Here is a 22,559-nt window from a genome sequence, read left to right on the forward strand (position 1 = left end):
TTAGGAGCAAAACAAAACACCATGGAACAAACACGCACGATGTTTGTTTGCAGCGGTATGTCGCCGCGTGATCCTGTTTCCAGACGAAGCGCAGCGCAGCGTCACCGATGTTCGCTCCAATCTTTCTTCGCCGGCTCACGGCTCAGAACAAACGCACGCGGCACAAATTGTGCATCGTAAGCTCACAATAATATTTTCGGCATGACAGACCACCACAAACAATTCGAATTCACTCTGACGAAGGGAGACGCACAGAGCTGACGCGACTCGGCCCAGATCGAAGCGAGGGCGGCCATGTTAGGCATGTTCTCCGTCGGCGGGGTCACCGGCCGTCCGGCTCATGATGTCACCTGAAGTGCGCGCCTATTGGTGGAGGCTCATGTGTATCCGCCTTTGAGGAGCAAATGCCGCTGCCTTCTAAAGTTGTATCTGACTATAGGTGGCGTAAAGTGTCCAGAAAGAACACGCGACAGGTACCCGGTTGCCGCTAGGCGCGTTTGTCAACGTTCGCATGCGCCGGTGCGCTATGCATGCATTTCGCAAGCCACGCGCAGGCTTTGCGGGAACGGCACTAGATGGCGCTGAGCGAAGCTTTTACTTTTTACTTTTCGAAGACAGATCAGGATGCCTTAGAACGCTTAGTTGTAAAGCGAGGTATACCAAGGAAGAAGCATGTGCTTGATGCGGTAACGATTGGGAAAGGGAGGAACATGTTTTATTAGAATGTGAAGACATCTACCTAGCTGTCGGTTTAGGCCCCTCAGTGCTCCTTGAAGCCCTTGGGTCCATGGATAGCAGGGGGAAAATAAACATGTTCGCAATATCGATTAGTAGAAGGCAGTTCGAGGTTTTGTGGCAGAAAAGTATGCAGACCACAAACAACGGAGGCGTACAAAAGCAAAGTTACGAATAGTTGTTCACAAAGTTTGCTGCTGAGAACTTTGTGTGTTTTTTTAAAGATAGCTAAGACATTTCGAAGAAAAAGAATTGTATTGAATTGCGGGGTTTTACGTGCGAAAACCACAATTCGATTATAAGGCACACCGTAGTGGGGGACTCCGATTTAATTTTGACTACCAGGGAATTTTAACATGCGCCCAGTGCACGGACACGGGCGTTTTCGCATTTCTCCCCCATCTAAATGCGGCCGCCGCGGCCGGGATATGATCCCGCGACCTCGACCTTAGCGGCGCAGCACCGTATCCGCTAAGCAACCGCGGTGGGTGCAAAATAAGAACAAGAGCTTGGCGGCGCAAACCACGCGCATAGCATACACCCACACGACGCTCATAGCATCCATCCATTCAGCCAATCAAGCGCGAAAAATGAATGCCGCTGCAGTATACGCCTAACGGACGGACGGAAAAAACATTATTGATAAAATCCCTTCTCGAGTCACGACTTTCCTCGTGGATAAAAAAAAAATCGCACCCATTCCACTCCGTGAATGTTGGCTACCAGCGGAGCTGTAGAAGAACTACACGAAGATCACTGTGCGAATAGCTACGAAAATGAACGTTTGTTGACAACGCGCAACTCAGCGAAAACGCACAATTGCTACTAATGGCGGCTCGACCTGTAGATGTGTCCAAATTGAAACGCACCAAGCGTCCAAAGACGCTGGCTTGCCCGCAACAAATTTATGAGGGCGTTCTATGCTCCTTGTCGATGCATGCGTCCGTGGCGTAATGGTTTCAACGTCGGGATTCTGTGCTATAGTTCCTGTGCTAGATTCTTGCCGGCAGAAGATTATAGTAATGATTACGCATATCCATGTACTTACGATAATTCCCATGCCGGCTGAACCGCCCCGATTGCAGATACCGTAGAGACTAGCGCCACAGTTTCTTCTAGTAATTATTGTACGAAACTTTATTTATTGTGCGGTTTCTTAGCTTTCCGCCTGCTGCGACAGGTGTCAGCACATGCCTTACTGGTTTGCTTTGCTTTCTTATAGAGGGCGCGGAAGTTTTGAGGCGCAGACATCGAAAAGCTATGGGCGGGTAGATACATACAGCTCCGCTGTAATTCATTCATCCGCCAGCGTTGTATCGCTAACCTCCGAAGACTTCATTCCCGGAAGGTCGGAAAGAGTGCGCACCGCTCTTTAAACAATGACAAAGGAATTAGTGTCGCTTTCTGGTATAGTACGTTTCACACACGTTATCTAATCACATCTACCCCAACTCGCACGCAAACGTAGGCGCAGTCTATCGCCAACGTAAAAAGAATATGTGAATGGGCGCACACTTGAATCAATGCGCCAAAGCATGGGTGAACGCAACTACACCGAGAACAAACGAATGCTCGAGGCTGAATCATTCCTGACAGTCCACAGGACTAAGCGAGTAACTAGCGATAACACATCTTTGCTACAACCTATTGCAAAGTACAGAACAACCACGCCTGGTGTTGGGCTGCTGAGCACGAGGTAGCGGGATCGAATCCCGGCCACGGCGGCCGCATTTCGATGGGGGCGGAATGCGAAAACACCCGTGTACTTAGATTTAGGTGCACGTTAAAGAACCCCAGGTGGTCCAAATTTCCGGAGTCCCCCACTACGGCGTGCCTCATAATCAGAACTGGTTTTGGCACGTAAAACCCCATAATTTAATTTTGTTGAAAGAACAACCACGCCCTAAGCCTTGTGTGGAGCAAGAACAAATCTATTGCAACTGAGCACACCCGCGAGTGGTTAGGCAGAAAATAATCAGATAGTGATCACATCGACGAACTTCAGTGAGTCAGAAATGTGACAAGCCGCTGCTTCAAAGTATTTGCCAAATAAATAAAGAAGACCAAAACACAAGGATACTGATTCAATTCATAAGCGAAAAGTTTGGATAAGCAATTGGAATGCATCTGTAGCCCCGCTTTTTGAACAAGCACCACATACGCTGCAAGCGCCATTTGGACAAAGATTTACGAGCTCTGAAGCTGTGGCGAAAGCTTCGTGTCGTCCACCCAATCATCGTCTACGATATCTCCCAAAACAGAGGTTTCCTGAGCCGCACCGGTGGTTAAGTACAAGCATCCATTGTAAACACGGAGGCACCGGAGGCAAGCAATGTACGCGTCACCACGTGATCAAGCATGCCGCGCCACGAAAAGGGTCGATACTTCGACTACAGTGCCGAGCACTGTTCTTCGACGCGTGCACCAGGGCTGCCCTCTTCGGAGAATGCGCAGAACGATCCCCAGCCCGCGCACCGCTTTGAGCGGCTGTCTGCGACTGTCGGCGAAGGGGCGTGGGCGCCTTTCTTTTTTCGTGCAATGCATTGTGGGTCGGCGCGAACAACCCACAGAAGGAGCAATAGTAGAGGGCATTAAGAGTCACCCGTTGACTGCGCCAGTGCGTCGAACGGTAGTCGTTGCTGTTGCCAATGTGACGTATAACGTGTGTGTACGCGCGAGGGAGCCCTCACGCTACGTGTGACTATATACGTACCTTATGGGATTGTGTAGCTGTCTGAAACTGTCCCTTTTTACAGCTAAGCTGTTAAGGGCTCACCTTTCGATCGTCGCGTCCGGCAATAGAAAAAAAAAAAAAACTCTCATTGGCCGTATGCTGTATCTGCGAGTGAAAGCGAGGGAGGGCGAGGGACGCGAGCTTTCACGGGGAGCGAACGCACGGCGGAGAGCAAACGCGACTTCCCAATTGAAGGAGAGTGGTGGGAAAGGAGGGCATCGAGGCACTCTATACTGTGCGTGTGCGTGCCGGCTCTCCTACTGCGGCGCATGCGCGCAGCCCTGCCGACCTCTGCCGCCGACTCTCTGTGAGCTCTCGCCCACCTCGTCCCTAACAGTGTTAACAAGGGCCTTTAACCGTTCCTCACGTAGCAAGCGTTTTGACAGTGGTTGTGTTCGGTCACACAAACAACGCGCACAACTGTTGTCGACGGCGGCGTTGTGCCCGCGTTCGCACCGAACTTGTGCGGCGTTGGTGACGTGCTTATGAAGAACGTGCCAACCTTTGCCGTACACCCTATGGCGGTGTACCGTAGCGACCATAAGGTCATGGTCGCTGTGGTCACTAAATAAATGAAAACCAGCGGATCATATATATTTCTCATTCTTTAATAGCTCAAATAACAAATTACACCATCACATGTTAATAGTAATAAATGGGTATACATAATTCCCATCATAGTACAGCTTCGCTGGTCTTCCATCTCCACCCAAGTGGAAGGGCCGACAGTTTTTTTTTCTAATTATTTAGGCGCTTAAGCGGAGCGTTGAACCATGGGCATGAAGAATGTTCGATGATAGAAATTGGTGAAATGTACTGTGTCGCAGAAAATCCGGCGTCGGCTTTGGCGCCGGCATCCCCACCCGAGAAAATCATCCCGAACTACCCGGACCACGCAGGCCCTCCGCGTGACGCAGAGGCGTTAGTGAATTTCTCAAAGCAAAATACGTCCGTAAAATTGTAAAATATGACTTAACCACAACCTACAGACGTGATTGCGTCGGATTGTTATTTGAATATATGAGAAACGTAATTCTCTTATGCGGAAACTCAAACGCGAACCCCCTTTTCCAGCATTTCTATCATTCATACAGCGGCGAGCCAGTTTGTTCCTTGCAAGAACACCCTCCAGATGGCGCTCGCCTCCTCGGTAGCCGCGCGCGGAGGCGAAGTTGGAGACAAAAGAAAGCTGCAGTTGCCGGGAAGCCTGCTAAAAGCAGCCAGGGCTATTTGAGTGCTATCGCGTTCCACTCTTAAAGGCGAAGCTTCAGCGTTCTCCAAATATTTTTGATAAGGTTCTGTACTTTCTTTTTGAAGAGACCCCAGTTGTCTTACTGTGATGATGTGGATAGTGGCGTGCGGTGGCGCGAAGACCAGCTTGAAGTGTTGGTGATTGTATGGCAGCACCAAGAAGGGCATTGGTGATGATGATAATGGAAGAAGGCCACCACGTGCCATGAACAAAGAAGTGGACGAGAGCACGCAGAGCGTGAGAGCGAGCGGCAGCCTCGAGCGCAAGCTCGCAAACGGCGGCTCCAGGCTCGGGTACCGGCGACCGGGTGTTCAGCTACCGTGCGGACCTGGTCGGAGATCCAGTTCGTGGCTGGGCTTTCCTGCGCGCCAGCGGCCTGCTGTGATAGCGGCCTATTGCAGTGCTTCATGCTGGGGACCGGGACGCCTGAGCTACCAGCCTGCTGAGCGAGCCCGAGGACTGGCGACCGGGCGTCCAGCTACCGTGCGGACCTGGTCGTGGATCCCGCTCGTGGCTGTTCTCTCCTGTGTACCAGCGGCCTGCTGTGATAGCGGCCTGGTGCAGTGCTTCCTGCTGGCCACCGGGGCGCCTGAGCTACCTGTCCGCCGACCGAGCCCGACGTTATAGCGGCCGAGGCGTTACAGGCCAGGCGTTACTGGCCAGCTACAGCAGTGGCCTGGTGTTCTACCGGCCTGCTGTTTTCCTCTTGCTTCCGCGTCGCGAACAAGGTGAGGCGCGACAGCAGCGACAACACAACGACAGCGACAGCCACAACGACGCTCCACCGTCACAACCACCGTCACGGGCACCGCAACGACGATGCACACGGGCGAGTGGTGAAGCATGAGTGCTAGGCACGTGCTTTCTATGGAAGGACAACTTCCGAACTATATAGGCCACGTACATGTGTATGTAAATCGTCTGTATCCTGTTAGCGTGTCTGTTTAAAGTCTGTGTTTCGTGTAGCAAGCTCCCGTCTGCCGTGTCATTATTAAACGAATCCTGGGCCCAACTGGAAACCGGCAAGTTTGTCATTGTTTTTCCTCATCACACTTACACAGAGCAGCGCCAGTGTAAGTTGTTAGAAGCCGGACACAAGACTTACAGCTCCTCGTTCATGGCCCGGTAATGACCTTTCTCAAAAGCGTAATAAGCTATCGTGTTCTGTTTTTGGATTCGCGGCTTTCAAACATACCGTGACGTGCATACACGCAAGGCGCCTCGAACAGGCAGTCGCGCTGCAATTTTGCCGGCATTCGGGGTCGTCTCTCAAGCTCAGAAAAACTCTTTTGTGTACGACGTATTGAGCAGCAGAAAGCTTTATCGGGAGTTTTTCATGCTGCTCTACAATTTTCTCATTGACACATTATGTCTAAATATAATACTTGAAAATATGATTAATTAAATAATTAAGACTAGTTATGTATTTAGGCTGAATGCAAAAATAAGCTGAGTGTCTCTAAGCAACGGCAAACAACATTACCTTGGTTCTGTCCAGCTACGTTGCATTTGCATATTTTAATGTTTGGATAAAATTAAATGGGAAACCTTGTATGAAGAAAGCGGAAGCGCGCAGGTGCGTGAGGCAGCCATCGCTGACCCTTCCGGGCAAACAACTTTCTCGCTTAGATGTATATTGCGTTACCAGGTTTGCGTTATTTTATGTTGCTGGGGTCCATTGTTAGACAGTGGTGTGAGGTATGTCGTTATGGAGAGCGTGTACGCAAAGAAGCTTGGCGTCTCTATAAAAGTGCTTGTTTCAATGAAAAAAAGAACGTCAGTTGATTGTCAGCGCATGGTCCTGTCATTTGGTATCTCCGATACGTCTTCGTATTGTCCGCTGTAGTTATTACGAATCCAGAAATTGTACTGATGGCTGCTCTTTAGAAACAGAAATAACCATGCCGGAACGACTGCACGCAGCCTGCGAGCGCTGTAGCTAACGGACAATTGTTACTTAAAGCTTTTAAACCGTTAGCACCTCCTCGTGAGAGATTGGGTAACAGCGCACGTTTCTTCGCTAGTGTGACCGGTGCTGTCATTTGGTGGTATCTCCGATCCGTCTTCGTATTGTCCGGTGTAGTTATTAAGAATTCAGAAATTGTACTGATGGCGGCTCTTTAGAAACAGAAATAACCATGCCGGAGCGACTGCGCGCAGCCTGCGAGCGCTGTAGCTAACGGACAATTGTTACTTAAAGCTTTTAAACTGTTAGCACCTCCTCGTGAGAGATTGGGTAACAGCGCACGTTTCTTCGCTAGTGTGACCATACCGTGCTTGCCGATCATGCACTACCGAGGTATTATGAAAAGAAAAGAAAGCTATGAGATGGACATTGTTGGCATTACAAACGCAAGTGAGTACGACGCGACGGCTGTGATATGTAACTTATCTGTTAAGCAAACCATCGCCATGGCTCAGACCGACCAGAAAGAACCTAATCCCCCCCACGGCAGGTGGGCGACTAATAAAATCCGATGTGAAGTGATCTCATACAAGGTTGGGTGCAGGAACCGTGAAATTAATTTATGATGATTTGACCCTATTTTTGTTCCAGGGGTTCTCTACCGAAGCCACGCAGATTACCAAAGTCCATTGTATTGTCAGCGACTGGTTGCTCCACTAATAGTAAGTATATCAATCACGATATCTCGCTTACACCTGCATGTGTACTTGGTGCAGCATACATGGTGGGATGGATTTCCTTAATTGAGAATTTTGGGCTCTTTGCCAGTACGCTTTTGCATAGTAACTATTTCGAAGATTCACGTAGAGAGATTTGCACATATTCTGTTCCAATCGGTACAAAAAACAATTGCCACGTCATGATGAAATTCCACATCCTTCTTTTCGGACCTTCAAAGCAAACCTAATTGCCCACTAAACGCTGTTTGGCATCACAATGTAGTTCGCAGAAACATCCAATGAAACAGTGCATTTCACATGTAATGCAAGATAAAAGCTCTTGTTTAATCCAAAGACATCCATCGCGTTGGTTCCTGAAGGTAGCGTTCGAATATAGTTGCATGACGGGGCTTCACATACGTAACAGTAACTGTAACTTTTTTTTTACAGACGACAATTCGCACTGTGTGTACATATCCATGTTTATTAGTCTCTCCAGAAGGAATACCAAGCATTGTTGTACTGCCGGAACCTGACGGAACTCTTTGTAAGGTTAGTAAAATCCTCCTAAACTGCACTCAGAGCTTCTTGCAAAAGAACCGTGTTCTCGGGGAAACAATGCTCATATAGGAAATCAGTTGCGACAAGCGCCGCAATGATGGCATACAGCTGACAAACCTTTTTTTATGTATGTAGATGCATGCCTTATGTTTATAGTAGGTCATGAATCCACGAACCAATGAACGACAGATCTATGTGAAAGGAAAAGTGAAAGCGTTGGTTCTTCTGACGTTCTGTATACGTCATGGAACTGTACCGTTTGCTGCAACTCATTAGTTCGTCTTAAGGCGATGTCCTTTGCACAAAATGCGGGCTGCAATAAACTAATGCGCACGAACCCCACAGCCCACAGTCACAGATAGCACTGAGCAGCTCCATTGCGCTGCACTCCGTCAAATGACATACGATACCAAGAAAATCTACATCGCAAAGGAAGAATTTGAGAATCAACGCATATGATTGTTCTTTAAGTGTGCCCACACTGAGCACTCCTTGCTGCTGTTGTCACATATTGTTTCTCCATTATTTGGTGAAGGTTGCAGTTTGCATTCTCGAAAGTAAGAACATGTCAGACGTGGTATTTTTTCTTAGCAAGCTGTTTATCTTTGCAACCCTTCTAGTGTCCAATATGCAAAGTGTGAGAGTCGCGACTTCAGAAAGTTGCAAGAAATATGACGAATTTTTATGAGGCTATTTGCATGTATTTTCTGACAAGGTAAAGTGAGAATAATGACATTATTTCGTTTGTTGACTTACGCTATGCGCAAAAGTTATTTCTTTCATAAGAATCATGAAATAAACAAAAAGTGGTTCTTCACCAGCGGTATAGTGCCACGTCAGAGTACCCTTGATTCGAAACCATCTTCTTCTAGTCCCTGGGCGTTGGTACCGTTCAATATAGGGGTCGGCTCTTCTAGACTGCAGTACTCGGGACTGCAAACGTTCTGGGTCACGGTGGAAGAATATGAAAGCGTATAAACGGTGCAGCGTCCCTGTAGAGAGACCGTCTCTGCAACTCGCTACAGTCGTTGGGGCTCAGCCTGTAGATGGAGCGAGTAGTTCGGGGCCTGTGGGGGGGCCTGTGGTTTACGTTGAGCTATTAGGCAAATTAGAGCACACGGTCGTTTTGCGCGCGCTTTCACAGTAATGTGCCGAGCTTTTTAGCGCGTAAAGGGGGAAAATGCTTTGTCCCACGTTGTATTACGACGTAAAAGTCACAAATGGAAAAGTGATTGTGGTTATTTGCACATAAAGACCATTATCGTCTGAACATCGCGTGAAATCCCCAGGCCGGATCGATTCGTTGAGCCGACAAACTATGTCTGCGACAAACATTTCGAGCAACCAAGTCGTGTTCAATGAATGGGGAGCGCAGCACAATCCAGTATGCTATTACAACGCGTGCATGTATTTTCGCATGTTTTACAGCATCAATAAAATGTTCATCTTGTACATGATCTGCAGCTCTCTCTCATCAATTCTCTAGTCAGTAAACGCCTGTACTCTCGTAGGTACCCCACAAACAATCAAGTGATTTCGTGGTTTTAGGTTGTTGCATCCAATCACATAGGTTCAAGTCGAATGGTATATATATATATATATATATATATATATATATATATATATATATATATATATATTAGTACTACTTCTGTTACCGGCGCTATCCCCGGCACGGTCATGTGACTAAGGGTCTAGCAGTGGCATTTGGCTACTTCGAGTGTGTATTTTTAGCTTCATTTCGTGGTCGTCGTTATGACATTAGGGGTTAATTTAACGCCGAGTAGAGCAGCCGCCTGGATATTCACTTTTCATGCCCATTTACACGCGCCTGCATTTGCTTCAACGTTTTTCCCGGTATAGGCAGTTCAATACCGGCTTTGCAAAAAAGAAATAAATTACACTAAAATAAACTTCAGGTCGCGTTTGATTACTTATTATACGTGGGCGTGCTTTGATAAAGCACATATGCCAAGCCTGCGGGACCACGACGTATCGCCCCCGCTCTCCCGCGTCACCTGTTCCAGAAAGCGCGCAATTATTGTGTCTTGCCTCTCGCTTGCAGGCCAGTTCACACACCTGTCATATTCCTCCACCGTCTTCTGGGTGCAGTATTGCTGCGGAGGGATCTGTGTGGAACGTGTCTGCCCAGTGCTGTTTTGGTTAGCCCCTCATACGCTTTCTGCGCATTTCGATGTTTTAGTTAATATGCGTTAGCGAGTCAATGCCCGACATGAGTACTTGGCCATGCCGTCAGAGGCGGGCTTGGCGGGTCTTCTGAGGGATTGGGGGGGAACGCCACAGCGCCTGCGAATGTCATCGTTTCGCCAATTGCCGACACGGTTGCTGCCGATAGTCCAGCGCAACATTTCCGCCTCCATTACGGCAAAGCGGCGCTAGATTTCCTTGGTGGCGAACGAGCACTCGGCCGCCGTGCATCGCGGCGGGTTGAGCTTCGCGGTTAAATGCTTGATTTTAGGAAGTCTCTCATGTGGTGGTCACAGGGCTTGCAGTTGGCGGTGTGTCAGTTCAGCTATGCAGCATTGGCGCGTGCGTTGGTTTCGTGCATTAGGACATGGTCAGCCGACTTGTACGATCCCAGGTACTTGCAGTGCTAGGCATTAGTCAGGTCACCGCCGCTGTCGTTTGTTTTGCTGTTACCTGCTAAGATTATTCGAAGTTTTTTTTTTACTTGACCGAGAAATAGCACATTTCTTTCGTTTAGTCCTTCGCGCTCGGTGACAAAGGTGGCACAACATGGTCTTGTTTCTTTGAAAGAATTATTGGGGACTGAAATACTATTTTCAGGCTTAGAGGTTAGAGGTTTTCCTTTAGGGCTTCGAATTTTGATTTATTTTGTTGTGCCAGTCCTTTTTCAAATTATTAATAGCCACGAACAATTCTATTATTCTGTAACCAAAAAAGCTGCCCGAGTAATCCAGGTTTATCTTACTTTTTTCTTTTTTTTACAATTGAAGCAGCTCTTGGAACCATGCCCCACAGGTGACCTGATGACTAAGCGACGAGCGGAAAGTGATAAAAGCTAAACAGTCTTTGTAGCAATGTAACTGCGCAAACAGTATCTGTGTAAGGGGACGTTTATCTAGGCAAATTATTAACAAGGGACCTCAATATGCAGCATAATGTTAAGGAACAGTAAGACAGTGGTGTGGACAAAAAAGCAAATAGCAGTAGCCGATATTCTAGTTGAGATTATGAGGAAAAAAGAAGCTGGGCAGGTCAGGTAATGCATCGGAAAGATAACTAATGAGCTACTACAGTTACACAACGTGCGCCAAAGAAGGGAAGCGCAATCGAGGACGGCAGAGAATTAGGCGGTGCGATGAAATTAGGAAGCTTGCAAGCATAAGCCACACGAAAGACTTAATTGGAGATCGCTGGTAGAGGTATTCGTCCTGCCATAGACAAAAAATAAGGAGTTGATGACATGTATTGTGTATGAGCGCTGTTAGATTGCCGCTGGGAACACGACAAACAGTAAACATTGTAAATGAAGGTAAGGCGTGCAGACACGGACACAACAGAAGAGAACCACACAACACAAACGATTGTGTTGTCTGGTTCTGCTATCTTGTGTCTGACTCTCTTCTGTCCGCGTCTGCGCCCCCTACCTTCTTTCTTCTTGCTGGCGCTCATTAGCTTTGTTCTGTGGCGTCCGCCATTGAAGCAGGACAAAGCATACGATCGTTTCGTTGAAGGACGCACCAGTTGAAGCGCAAACAATGGCAGTAAACGCTGAATTGTCGAAAGAACACATCAGGGGCGGGATTCACTCAGCTGCGCCACTCGTGTGGAATTCCATAGCCAAATGTTTTTTACGCTGAGATGAGGCTGCAACCGAATTGAAAGTGCATGTAACCTAAGCCGTCGTATGAGATCGAGGACGAAGCAAAACTCGGAATAAACGGCACGGAAATAAAGAAGCGCGGTCAACTGATAGCACGACCGCACATCATGTATCTGTAGTTGAGGCTATATTCTACACACCTCTATTCGAGATCTCCCGTTCCCGGGTGTATGCTACAGCGCCGACAAGTGCAGCAGCGCTTGCCCGTTCACCGCACCACTGTAAGAACAATCGCAGTAAAAGCGCCACGCATTATTCTCACGTTTCTTCGAGAGCCAGGTGAACTAATGAGCCATATTTCATATAGAAAGAGAAGCTCAGGAGGAACAATTTCCGGCGACTCCTGCCAGGCTAACCCGGCCTGTATCAACCTCATCACCACCACCACCAGCGGGCACGGCAGGGGCATCAAGACGCTGCGTCTTATGAACCAGTTTTTGTTCATGGTTCAGATGAGAGACCCTCCTCCTGATTGCTCTTGTATAAGTAACGATACCTGTCTTTTGATTCTGCCGTGCCCCGGTGATAGTTTACAGCACAGCTGCTAAGCGATAGTTCCCGCACGATCGTGTCCGCGTGTAGAAAAAAAGCTATCATCAGCATTTCGGCTCCATGTGTATGGGTGGATATTTGTCTCAATGTGCGTGGCTGTTTCCCGCCAGTTGTGCCTTAGCACAGGTGTCAAAACGGATGACTAGCATGACTGATGGGTCAAGACATCAATAACATCACATGCTCGTCAGTTAAGTCACGATTAACGGTAATAAAATCACGTGTGACGCCTACCCGCATTGGTATGCGGGTATGATCCAGGGACAAGAAAAAAATAAGGAACGGAGGAAGGAAGCGAAGAAATAAAGAAAGAGAGACAGAAAGAGAGATAGAAAGAAAGAAGGAAGGAAAGTATGAAATCACGTGTGGCTCATACCCCATGTTGGATATTTGCGTACGAGCCGCCGACAGGAGGAGCGGGAGAGATCTCACAGGATGTCGACTCTGCTATGCAGTGTGCCGCGGATATATCAACGCTGTGGCTCACACGCTAGTCTATGACGATGGCGCGGAGATGGCGCAGCAAACGCACTACTCGGCCATCGAGCCGGGCGAAACCAAACGCCGGTTTCCTTTCTCTTTGACGAACATGCCAAAGACGTACGCTCAATATAATTAATAATGATAATATATAAATTCACTATAGCAATACTGACTACAGCAGAAAAACCTTAGAGCTTCGCTGGATTCCATCTTCACAGTGGTGGAAGGGCTCTGTTTTTTTTTTTTTTTTTTTTTTTTTTTTTTGCTGTGCTCTGAGGAACGTACTACTGCTTTGCTCACTTGTTGCCCTTCTGCGGGGCTGTTGAACCCAACCCTGGCCCCTCTTCTGAGGTTATGGTTAAAATGATACTTGACGACATACGGGAACTCAATGCAGATGTCAAGCCTGTCGCTACAAAATTGACAAGCTAAGTGCTACTATGGGTGCTTGTGTCTTGAAGGTCAACGCGCTGAACAGACTGTTCGCAGTCTCCAAATGAAGGTCGACGATCTTAAAAACAGGAGCCGAAAAAATAACTTCATTGATTACGGAATTAAAGAAGACAGGGGGGAGAACGAGCAGGTGTTGCGTAACGCTGTGTCACATTAACAGCGAAGCTGTTTAAGCTATCCATAACTCCGTTAGTCTTCTGCGAAAAACTGCGCCGAGCTATGACGTCACCTCGCGTTGCCTAGTAACCGGCGACGCAAGTGCGCGCTCGCTTCGCCCAACGCAGACACGGCTTTTCCGAGCTCCCGCCGGCTGCGCGCTACTGCGCATGCGCCGCGAATCAGACATGACGCGACGGCCAACTGTGCATGTGCTCCTTCATTCCGTATGAAAGCCGGTACGCGGCGGCGCCGCGCCAGACGTAGACATGGGGAGACCAGGGTAGTTCGCACTGCAGAGGAAGAAGCCGCTTAACAAGAATCGCGGCGTGCTGCTAAGCGAGACTGCAAGCGTCGACGCCGATTGGACCCAGCACGGTTAGCCAAAGAAGCCGCTGCAAAACGACGACGGTGAGCCGGAGCCCCGAGTACGTCTATCCGGGGAACGGGAGACAAAGCGTCGGCTGCGAGAAGATCCCGACGTGAGAGAAGCCGAGAACGAACGATACCGATCAGCTCCGCTGTGTCTTTACCCTTGCGCCACTAGTGCACGCTATCCCGAATTGTTTTGAAGGATACTTTGAACATGACAGCTGTTATAATCAGCGGATTCATAGAATTGACCGACGCAACGAGAACAAATGCCGTCCCATAATTTTTAAGCTTTTGGACGCTAGAGATAAAGACGGAATTCTAAGGAGCTGCAAGCAGCTCAAGGACACCCCATACAGCATCTCTGAGGATTTTTCCCAACGCATGCAGCATACCCGTAACAGAATCTGTGAGAGTACAAAAGAAAACAGAACTAACGATAAGAGGACTCTTTCCTCCAAAAAGTTTAACAATACTGGTAAGTTGTTCTGCTGTGATGAGACTCTTGGCGGACTGATACCGTGCGGACCACAATGATTAGCAGCCTCCACGTCACTACAGTGGAATTCAGTCACCCGCATTGCAGGATAATCCTTCTTTCAAAGGCAAAACCTTCAAAGGAAAAACCTTCTTCAAAGGCAAACACAATGGTCAGTTCGCGGTATTAAATCTAAGTGCTAGAAGCCTAATTAACAAAAGCGATTATTTTGAAAGCATACTGTAGACCTATGACCGCGACGTCACAGTAACTACTGAAACGTGCCTTAACAGCGCAATCCCAGACTCAGTTGCCGTACCCAAATCCCATGAAATCGTGCGCTGGGATCGCACCTTAGAGGTGGTGGCGGCGCCGGAGTGTGAAAAAAGGGCTACAGTATAGAATACTTCCACATGACACGATCATCGAAATGGCATGGATTGTTCCCGCGTCTGTGTCTGTTCACTGTTCTTATCGGTAGGTTTTACAGGCCGCCCAGTGCCGATGCTTTAAATTATGGAGGAATTGTGCGATTTTCTGTTTCTTTGTACGAGGCACCATGCCAACATCATCTTGTGTGGCGACTTTAACTTGCCGACCATTAACTGGGACGCACTGCGCGCTGCTTCTGCGTGACGCCATTCCGAAATCCTTGCTGATCGATTGCTCATTTTCTTTTAACCTAAAACAAGTTGTCGACACACGTGTAATAGCAAACACGTGCTCTATTCTCGACCTTAAAGATCTTTGTTGCTGACGCCTTAAGCAATTCTGGCTACACAGTGGAAACGTTTCCTGGCATATCAGACCGTAAACTTGAGTTGTTAAAGATGCAGATATCACGCCCAGTCTCACACGTTACCATAAAAAATTTAATGACTTCAATCTTGCTGATAATGAAAGCACAATTGAGCTTCTAGATTTGAAATACGGCGCCTTGCTAGTAAACACGCGAGCGGTCATTCTTGTGGTAATGATTTGTGGTTGCACTTTAGGAGAATTGCGCTTACCTGCGTTTCAAAATATGTTCCCTTAAGGGAAAAAAAGGTGAAGAACATAAATCCATGGATTACACGGGACATATTACAAATTTAACGACGAATTAAAGGGTTATGACGAGAGGAAACTGGAGCCCTGTCAGCTCCCTGCCTGCGCAGGGAGCCGACAGCGAAAAAAAAAAACTAGCTACCAATTTGTCATCGTGAAAATGCACAACTACCTACCTATCCAGGAACCCACATAAATTTTGGTTGCATTTATCCCACAAGCAGGAGCAAGTTGATCTTATCGTTCGTTAAAAGGTTCCGAGCCGCCGTGGTTGCTCAATGGCTATGGTGTTGGGCTGCTGAGCACGAGGTCGCGGAATCGAATCCCGGCCACGACGACCGCATTTCGATGGAGGCGAAATGCCGAAAACACGCGTGTACTTCGATTTAGGGGCAGGTTAAGGAACCCCAGCTGGTTCAAATTAATCCGGAGTCCCCCACTACGGCATGCCTCAAAATCATACGGTAGTTTTGGCACGTAAAACCCCAGAATTTTTGTAAATACATACACATTTAGAGAGAGAGAAAAAAATTGAAGAAATGAAACGCAGGGATGTTGCCCAGACGCACGTCCGGTTTGCTACCCTGCACGGGAGGAGGGGGTATAGGGATGAAAAGCGAGAAAGGAGATAGAGCACAGTTGCAAGCACATTTGAAGGTTAGCACCAAGCCTAAACATGTTCGCCATGACCTGTCGACTTCAGGTACTGCAACAATGCTTTGGTCGCTTTCTGTGCCATCGACGCGTACGGCCATGATTGAAGGATCTTCATTTCGGAAAATGGTCTAGGGTCCAGCTGGTTCAATGCCGTCCAAGAGAGCTTCACGCTCGACGTCGTACTCGGGAGAGATACATAAGACGTGTTCAATTGTTTCTGTAGTTCCACAAGAGTCGCGCATGGCCTTATCCCCCATTCGAATGCAATTTAATTTTCGGTAATAGCTGTAGGCTTCCGACGTGGTCAGCTGGTCGTTGAATTTTATACTGCGTTGTTTTATTATGATTTTTTGCTATGTGAAGCGTCATACGTTACAATCAATCAAGCTGGTTATCTGTGTGTAGGCCGCGGCTCTAATAGGATTCCGTTTCGCTGGGGCTAGGCTTCTTAGGGCGCATCCTTTTCCCTAAACCGCAATGGCCCTATAGCGACGGCGGTAACGATGCAACTAAAGTCGTGACATAGTCGTTTCCCATTGACACAATTTTTCCATTTACACTTTTCATCAATTATAATACAGTCAAACCCGGATATAATGAACCCCCATATAATTAATTATTGTGTATTACGTACCGCACTGAAATTGTCTTACAATTTGTGTATACAATGTTTATTTGATATATCGAAATACCTATATATCGAACTTCTTTGTCATCCCCTTCAGAGACGATAGATCCTGGTTCGACTGTAATTGAGAAGTTGATTAATCAATACTAAATATGTAATTAGCCGGAATGCATTAAAATAATCTGAGTATCTCCAAGCGACGGCAAACAACATTACCTTGGTTCTGTCCAGCTACGTAGCATTTGCATATTTTAAAATTTTGGCACATGATAGTTGGGACACCCTCTATACCTCTTGTAGCTATTAACTAGCTCCAAACTTAGCTCTCCTGGCCGAAAAAAAATCACTTACGTTAACAAAACAGGTGCAACCTCGCTAACTCCTTCCTTTTCCTGTTTTTTTTTTTTGTTCTCTGTCTCTGTGAAGTATATTCCAAGAAACAATGAGGTATCTTTTTTTCTGTTCTTGTTTTTTCGCCCAATAGAGCAGTGTTGTGCTAATACATATTTGTTAGATATTTTGCATCTTCTGTAATGTTCACGAGACGGTTCGACAACTAAATGAAATAAAGTAGCTTGGAGCTGCGTAAATTAGGGCTCGTCATTCTTTCAGAAGAACATGCAATCAGGACCAGCGCCGTCGCCCTGGGCATCCGCGGGGTAATAGCCAAGTGTTGGGCAAATTGATATACGCAGCAGCATTTTTTTACATTGCGTTGCGATTGGCAAAGAGTATGACTGTGCACTCACAAATTAACAACAGCCTTAGTTTTCCTGTTCTCACAGTCTCTAAATATTTGTTCTGTTTGCGTATTTTTAGGTGGGCCGCTGCAGAGGAGGTGCTTGTCTTGAACTTTGGAATTATGGAACTGCGAAAACCTTCGTACCTTCCTATTACATCCGGGAGGGTGGTAGGCACCATAGGCCAGATGTCAGAACGCATAGTCAGAGTAGCAAAGTTCGTGGCGATATAAGCGCAGGGAGCACGAGCGGGGGCCTCATGGACAAAATTACGACCACACCGAGTGAGGGCCAATTTTATATTGGTAGCGGCATAACAAGTGCAACAAGCATGATATCCAGTGGAGAATGGAGGTTGCCTTCAAGACGTATAAAGAGATTGCGTGAAAAGCGGAGAATAAGGGGCAGCTATCAAGTTAACAGGGTAGAAGATAGGACAATGAGGCAAAAAGTTCAAGATCGCCTAAAGAGATTTCATAAAAAACGGAAGAAGCCCCATTCTCATGCTACTAATAATGGTAACAGCAATGGGGGGCAAGACGTAAGCGGCTCAAATGCTGGAGGAAAGCGCAAGCGCCTGAAGTTACCACCCGGTGCTGGACTTATGTTAGGCATGGCCGGTGCTGGCACCGGTATTCAGCTTGCAGCAGTGGGTGCACAAGCAGGCATCAGAAGTAGCGCCCAAAAAGCAGCCGCTGCCAAAAATAAAGCTTCTACCAGCCCAGATGAAGGCAGTAGCCCACCGAGTGACGGTGGCGATGGTGGTGCTGACGGTGGCGACAATGACAACACGGGTGGCGCCGAGGAGGAAAAGGGTGACAATACTGGGAAAGATGACACGAAGGCCGCCGGTGCCAAGCCAGAAGAGAAAGTACCTGCAGAAAAAAAAGCGACTGGAAAGAGTGAGGGCAAAAAACCTGACAACAAGCCTGCAACTGACAAAGGTGAGTAAATTGGCGATGCTATATCAACAGTCACGACAAACGACAAAGGTCCTGGCACCAACGCAAAAAATAACCGATTTAATGATTTTCTGCGCGGCACTTCTAGCTGCCATTGAAATAAGAAGGCTGAAGCGAGGAACAATAAAACAGTGACGCAATAAGTAGTAGCAAAAAATCTTGAGTTGTCGACAACAGCACAGCCGACTGAGGCCTTGGCATTACCCCTGAAACTTGGAGCAGTCGGAAATCAGTATGAACGGCCAGCCTGTGGACTGCGCTGTATACAGGGATAGAATGATGTCACTTGCTTATTCGTTAGAATGGAATGGGAATCAAATTGAAAGCCGCTGTCCGGGACCGTGCTAGCAAAAAAGGGACGCGAATGTGGAGCGTTGAACATGCTCGTGCGTCGCTTCTGGCCTGTACAGCATCGTTTGGCTCAACGAACGGTTTCCCGTGCCACGGGAAAAAAAAGAGAAGCACTGCTCTTTGAAAGGAGCATTTTTTTTAGTGGTAGCACCCTAAATTAACAACACTGCCGCACAAGCAATCTTTCAGAACCCTGGCGTTTTGCTATACCGTGATAGTAAAAGTGAAGTATGTCACGGACTTCTTTACGTGGATGTTAAAGGATATTAGGTTGTTGCCAGCATTCAAAATTGAAAAAAAGTTCGTGATTACCTTGCCTTGCGATAATGGCGTATATTTATGAGTCGGCATACTGTGTTCGTTTTGTTAATCATGACTAGAATACCACCAATATTTCCACCTTCATTTCATCGAAACAAATGTAAAAGGACACAGCAGTTCGCAGGAAGCTGTATAATTTGCGCAAGAGATTCCCCTTGAAAAATGCGTAGTTCGTGACATTTTAAGAACAAAACGGACAGTAGAATTCAGCGACTCCTTCAACTCTGAACTCAATTACTGCGACAGAAGCATTGTCCCTCAGTGAAGACCACCATCTTGCTTGTTTTGGTTGCCTGCTTCTTCCTTATAAAATCTTGGTCACCCACTATGGGAAACTGAACAGGAACTTAGCGGTGACGGGGAGTTTTGTTACAGGTCAAAAGTGCGGTTGTATGAATCCTAATAATTTAAAATAAAGATAAAAAAGCCAGTGGAGGCCCTGAAGACTGCTTACGTGTGGGAACGCGAAAGCATTGTAGTCCCTTTGGTGAAATGTTGTAAATTGATGTTCCCGACATGCATTAAAGTCCTTTCTGCGGATTCGGCACCGATGAAATCTGGAGAGCAATGACGCGGAGAAAACAGCGTGCTCATTTTATACACTCATGACGTTTTATCACTTATACACTCATTGGCTGCACCGCAAAGAGCCCAATGACGCACGCACTAGGCTACACCTTAAGTCAGCCAGATCGCTTCGACGTGACGTGTGCAATCACGCACGCACTGGACGCTCATTAGTCAGCCAGAACCGTGGAGCTGCCGTGGCGTCGAGAAAGCGTGCTAGTCTTCCCCCCCCCCCCCCCCCCCCGGAAGGCCGGGTTCGATTCCCATCCATACCGAAATGTATGAAATTTTGTTTTCACAGTCGTCAATTTACTTTATTTACAAGAACCTCCCTGAGAAATGTGACGTCAGTCCGAGCGCTTTGACGTGTTTTTGCTCTTTGCACCGTCGGCCATTTTTGGTACCATCGCTCGGTCACGCCACCGACGCCGACGGATTTTCGCGTATCGGGGCATATAATGCTTTCGCATTAAAAATGAATTTGTATTTTACCATAGGAAAGGCAAATAGAAGTATTGATAATGTCTAAAGAATAGTACGACAAAGAGAAGTTCTGACCTCTTCTTTTGGATTTACGCTACTTTTTTTTCTGTGTGATAGCTATACATGTGGAAGTGGAACTACTTACGTGAACAGCCTAAAGCACTCTCAGGCTCGCCCTGTTAAAGTAAGTTATATTTATTTAGGTGAAACGCATTGTATTATAGAACTTTTTAATTATTTTATTTTATTCACGGTTGTTCAGCAAAGAATTTATGATAATCACTTTTGTATTTGTTCCCGTCAGCTGAACATTTTACGATTTAAGTAGATTTGATTGACATAACCTTTTTGATTATAAAATTTAATGGACATAATAAATCACGTTTATTTTTCTTTGCTTTACGTAAAACATTTATATTTCCTTATTTTCGTCATTCAGTGGAACAACCTCGAAGCACCTACCTTACCGACATGACCGGAGTGCGGTATTTGCCATAATGTTAAAACTTGAAGTTCCTGTACACCACTTATTATTACTTAGGCTTTCGGTCAGGAGGGAGCAACTTTGTGAAATGCTTCATGGATTGAGAAAACGATGACTTATTTTGAAGGTCAAATAGACTCCGAGGCAAAAACTTCTACCACGGTTGCCGCGAGCTAGGAGCCGTACTGCCATCTAGGAGATTTGAGTGATTTAATTTCCTCTATACGTTTGCAGGGGAACAAGGGAACAAGAATTCAGGATCGCCAGTCAGCCTCTAGAGTCTGTAAAGGAGTACGTTTATCTAGGTCAGTCACTCACAGGGGACCCTGATCACGAGAAATAAATTTACAGAAGAATAAAATTGGGTTGGAGTGCATACGGCAGATATTACCAAATCCTGACTGGGAGCTTATACCACTGTCGTTGAAAAGAAAAGTGTACAATCATTGCATTCTACCGGTGCTAACATATTGGGCAGAAACTTGGAGGTTAACAAAGAAGCTCGAGAACAAGTTAAGGACCAAACAAAGATCGATGGAAGAAAAAATCTTAGGACTAACGTTAAGAGACAGGAAGAGAGCGGTGTGGATCAGAGAACAAACGGGGATAGCCGATATTCTAGTTGACATTAAGCGGGAGAAATGGAGCTGGGCAGGCCATGTAATGCGTAGGATGGATAACCGGTGGACCATTAGGGTTACAGAATGAATACCAAGAGAAGGGAAGCGCAGTCGAGGTCGGCAGAAAACCAGATGGCATGATGAAGCTAGGAAATTTGCAGGCGCAAGTTGGAATACGCTAGCGCAAGACAGGGAAAATTGGAGATCGCAGGGAGAGGCCTTCGTCCTGCAGTGGACATAAAATATACGCTGATGATGATGATGATACGTTTGCAGTACTACTATATCGGGCACGTGGCCTGAGTGAATAATGTGAGCTACTCTGTAAACTACGTGTCGTTATCGCTGCGACATCGGCATTGGCATTGACGTTGTCGATGCCTTGGGTATTGTTTTCCGCCAACAACGGCACATTTTCTATTGAGGGCTATGTGCCATGTTTGAGGCTTATTATCATAATTGTCATGTTCGACTTTTTTGTGCTAAAGAATTGCACGCAAACACGCCTCCATGTTTTCAAGAACAATTTCTATGCAGTGCACATAAGGGAACCCTCTCCCATTACAGTATTACCCGTTCCGGCTTCCGAAATGCATGCATAGATGCTACTGCTCTCAGACTTTGTGTGAAGCCCAAGGCCTTGCACTGATTTCTCAGCATTGTTATTGTATTCTGTATAGTATGAATTGTGGGCAGGTAATACAGAAAAAAGAAACTGTGTGATCGCTCATTGGTTAGCACGCTTGACTCCGAAATACACGTTGCTTCGCTGGCATCTGTTTTAATCCCAGTGGAGGCGGCTGTGGAGAAGGCTTTATTTTTCTTCTCACTGTTGCAACGGCGAACCTGGGGATGACGAAGTTGCCTTACAGCGAAAAAAATCGCCGCTGTGTGTCGTCGATGTCCACAACGGCCGTCGTCAGCTTACCAAAATATACGGACGGGACAGATGGACGGGATGGAAAGTCAAGGCAAATACAGTTTGGAGCCCCTAGCTAATGTCGTAGTAAGAAATTTAGCAGAGCAAGGTCACTGAAAAGGGGCATACAGAAGGGTTGAGAAACATGAGTTTCACTATAGCATCCGCACATAAGTCGCATAAGCCAGGAATCGGAAAATAGGAAACACTGACGTATCCACATAGATAATACGACAGTTGAAGGAGTCATAATAAGATGAAACAAGCATTAGTTCATTCATTTATTAAGAACGCCATGCAGGTCCTGGGTGGAGCATTGCGAGTAACAAAGTGGAAATAAAAGAAGGATGACAAACTATAAGCACGACTTTAGAAAGGCATGAATGATAGTAGGTTGACAGCACAAGGCAACGTCGAACAAGTAATCATCATGAGCCTATATTTATGTCCACTGTAGGAAGAAGGCCTCTCCCTGTGATCTCCAATTACCCCTGTCTTGCACTAGCTGATT

At 46.8% G+C, this 22,559-nt stretch overlaps 1 protein-coding gene across 2 annotated transcripts in view; it reads left to right on the forward strand.

Annotated features, from left to right (window-relative positions):
* The window catches only part of LOC119445578 (uncharacterized), a 50,188-nt gene that overhangs the window by 14,255 nt on the left and 13,374 nt on the right, over positions 1–22,559 (forward strand). The window contains exons 2-5 of one of the 2 annotated variants that reach the window (XM_037709849.2): positions 7,279–7,349; positions 7,797–7,898; positions 17,421–18,285; positions 20,143–20,209. In XM_037709849.2, the coding sequence (XP_037565777.1) occupies positions 7,279–7,349; positions 7,797–7,898; positions 17,421–18,285; positions 20,143–20,174 (1,070 nt within the window). In that variant the 3' untranslated portion in view covers positions 20,175–20,209. The remainder of the gene's footprint in view (positions 1–7,278; positions 7,350–7,796; positions 7,899–17,420; positions 18,286–20,142; positions 20,210–22,559) is intronic. The other variant, XM_037709850.2, reaches the window with a different exon arrangement.

Source organism: Dermacentor silvarum, chromosome 3 (genome assembly GCF_013339745.2).
Source record: "Dermacentor silvarum isolate Dsil-2018 chromosome 3, BIME_Dsil_1.4, whole genome shotgun sequence".
NCBI lineage: Eukaryota > Metazoa > Arthropoda > Arachnida > Ixodida > Ixodidae > Dermacentor > Dermacentor silvarum.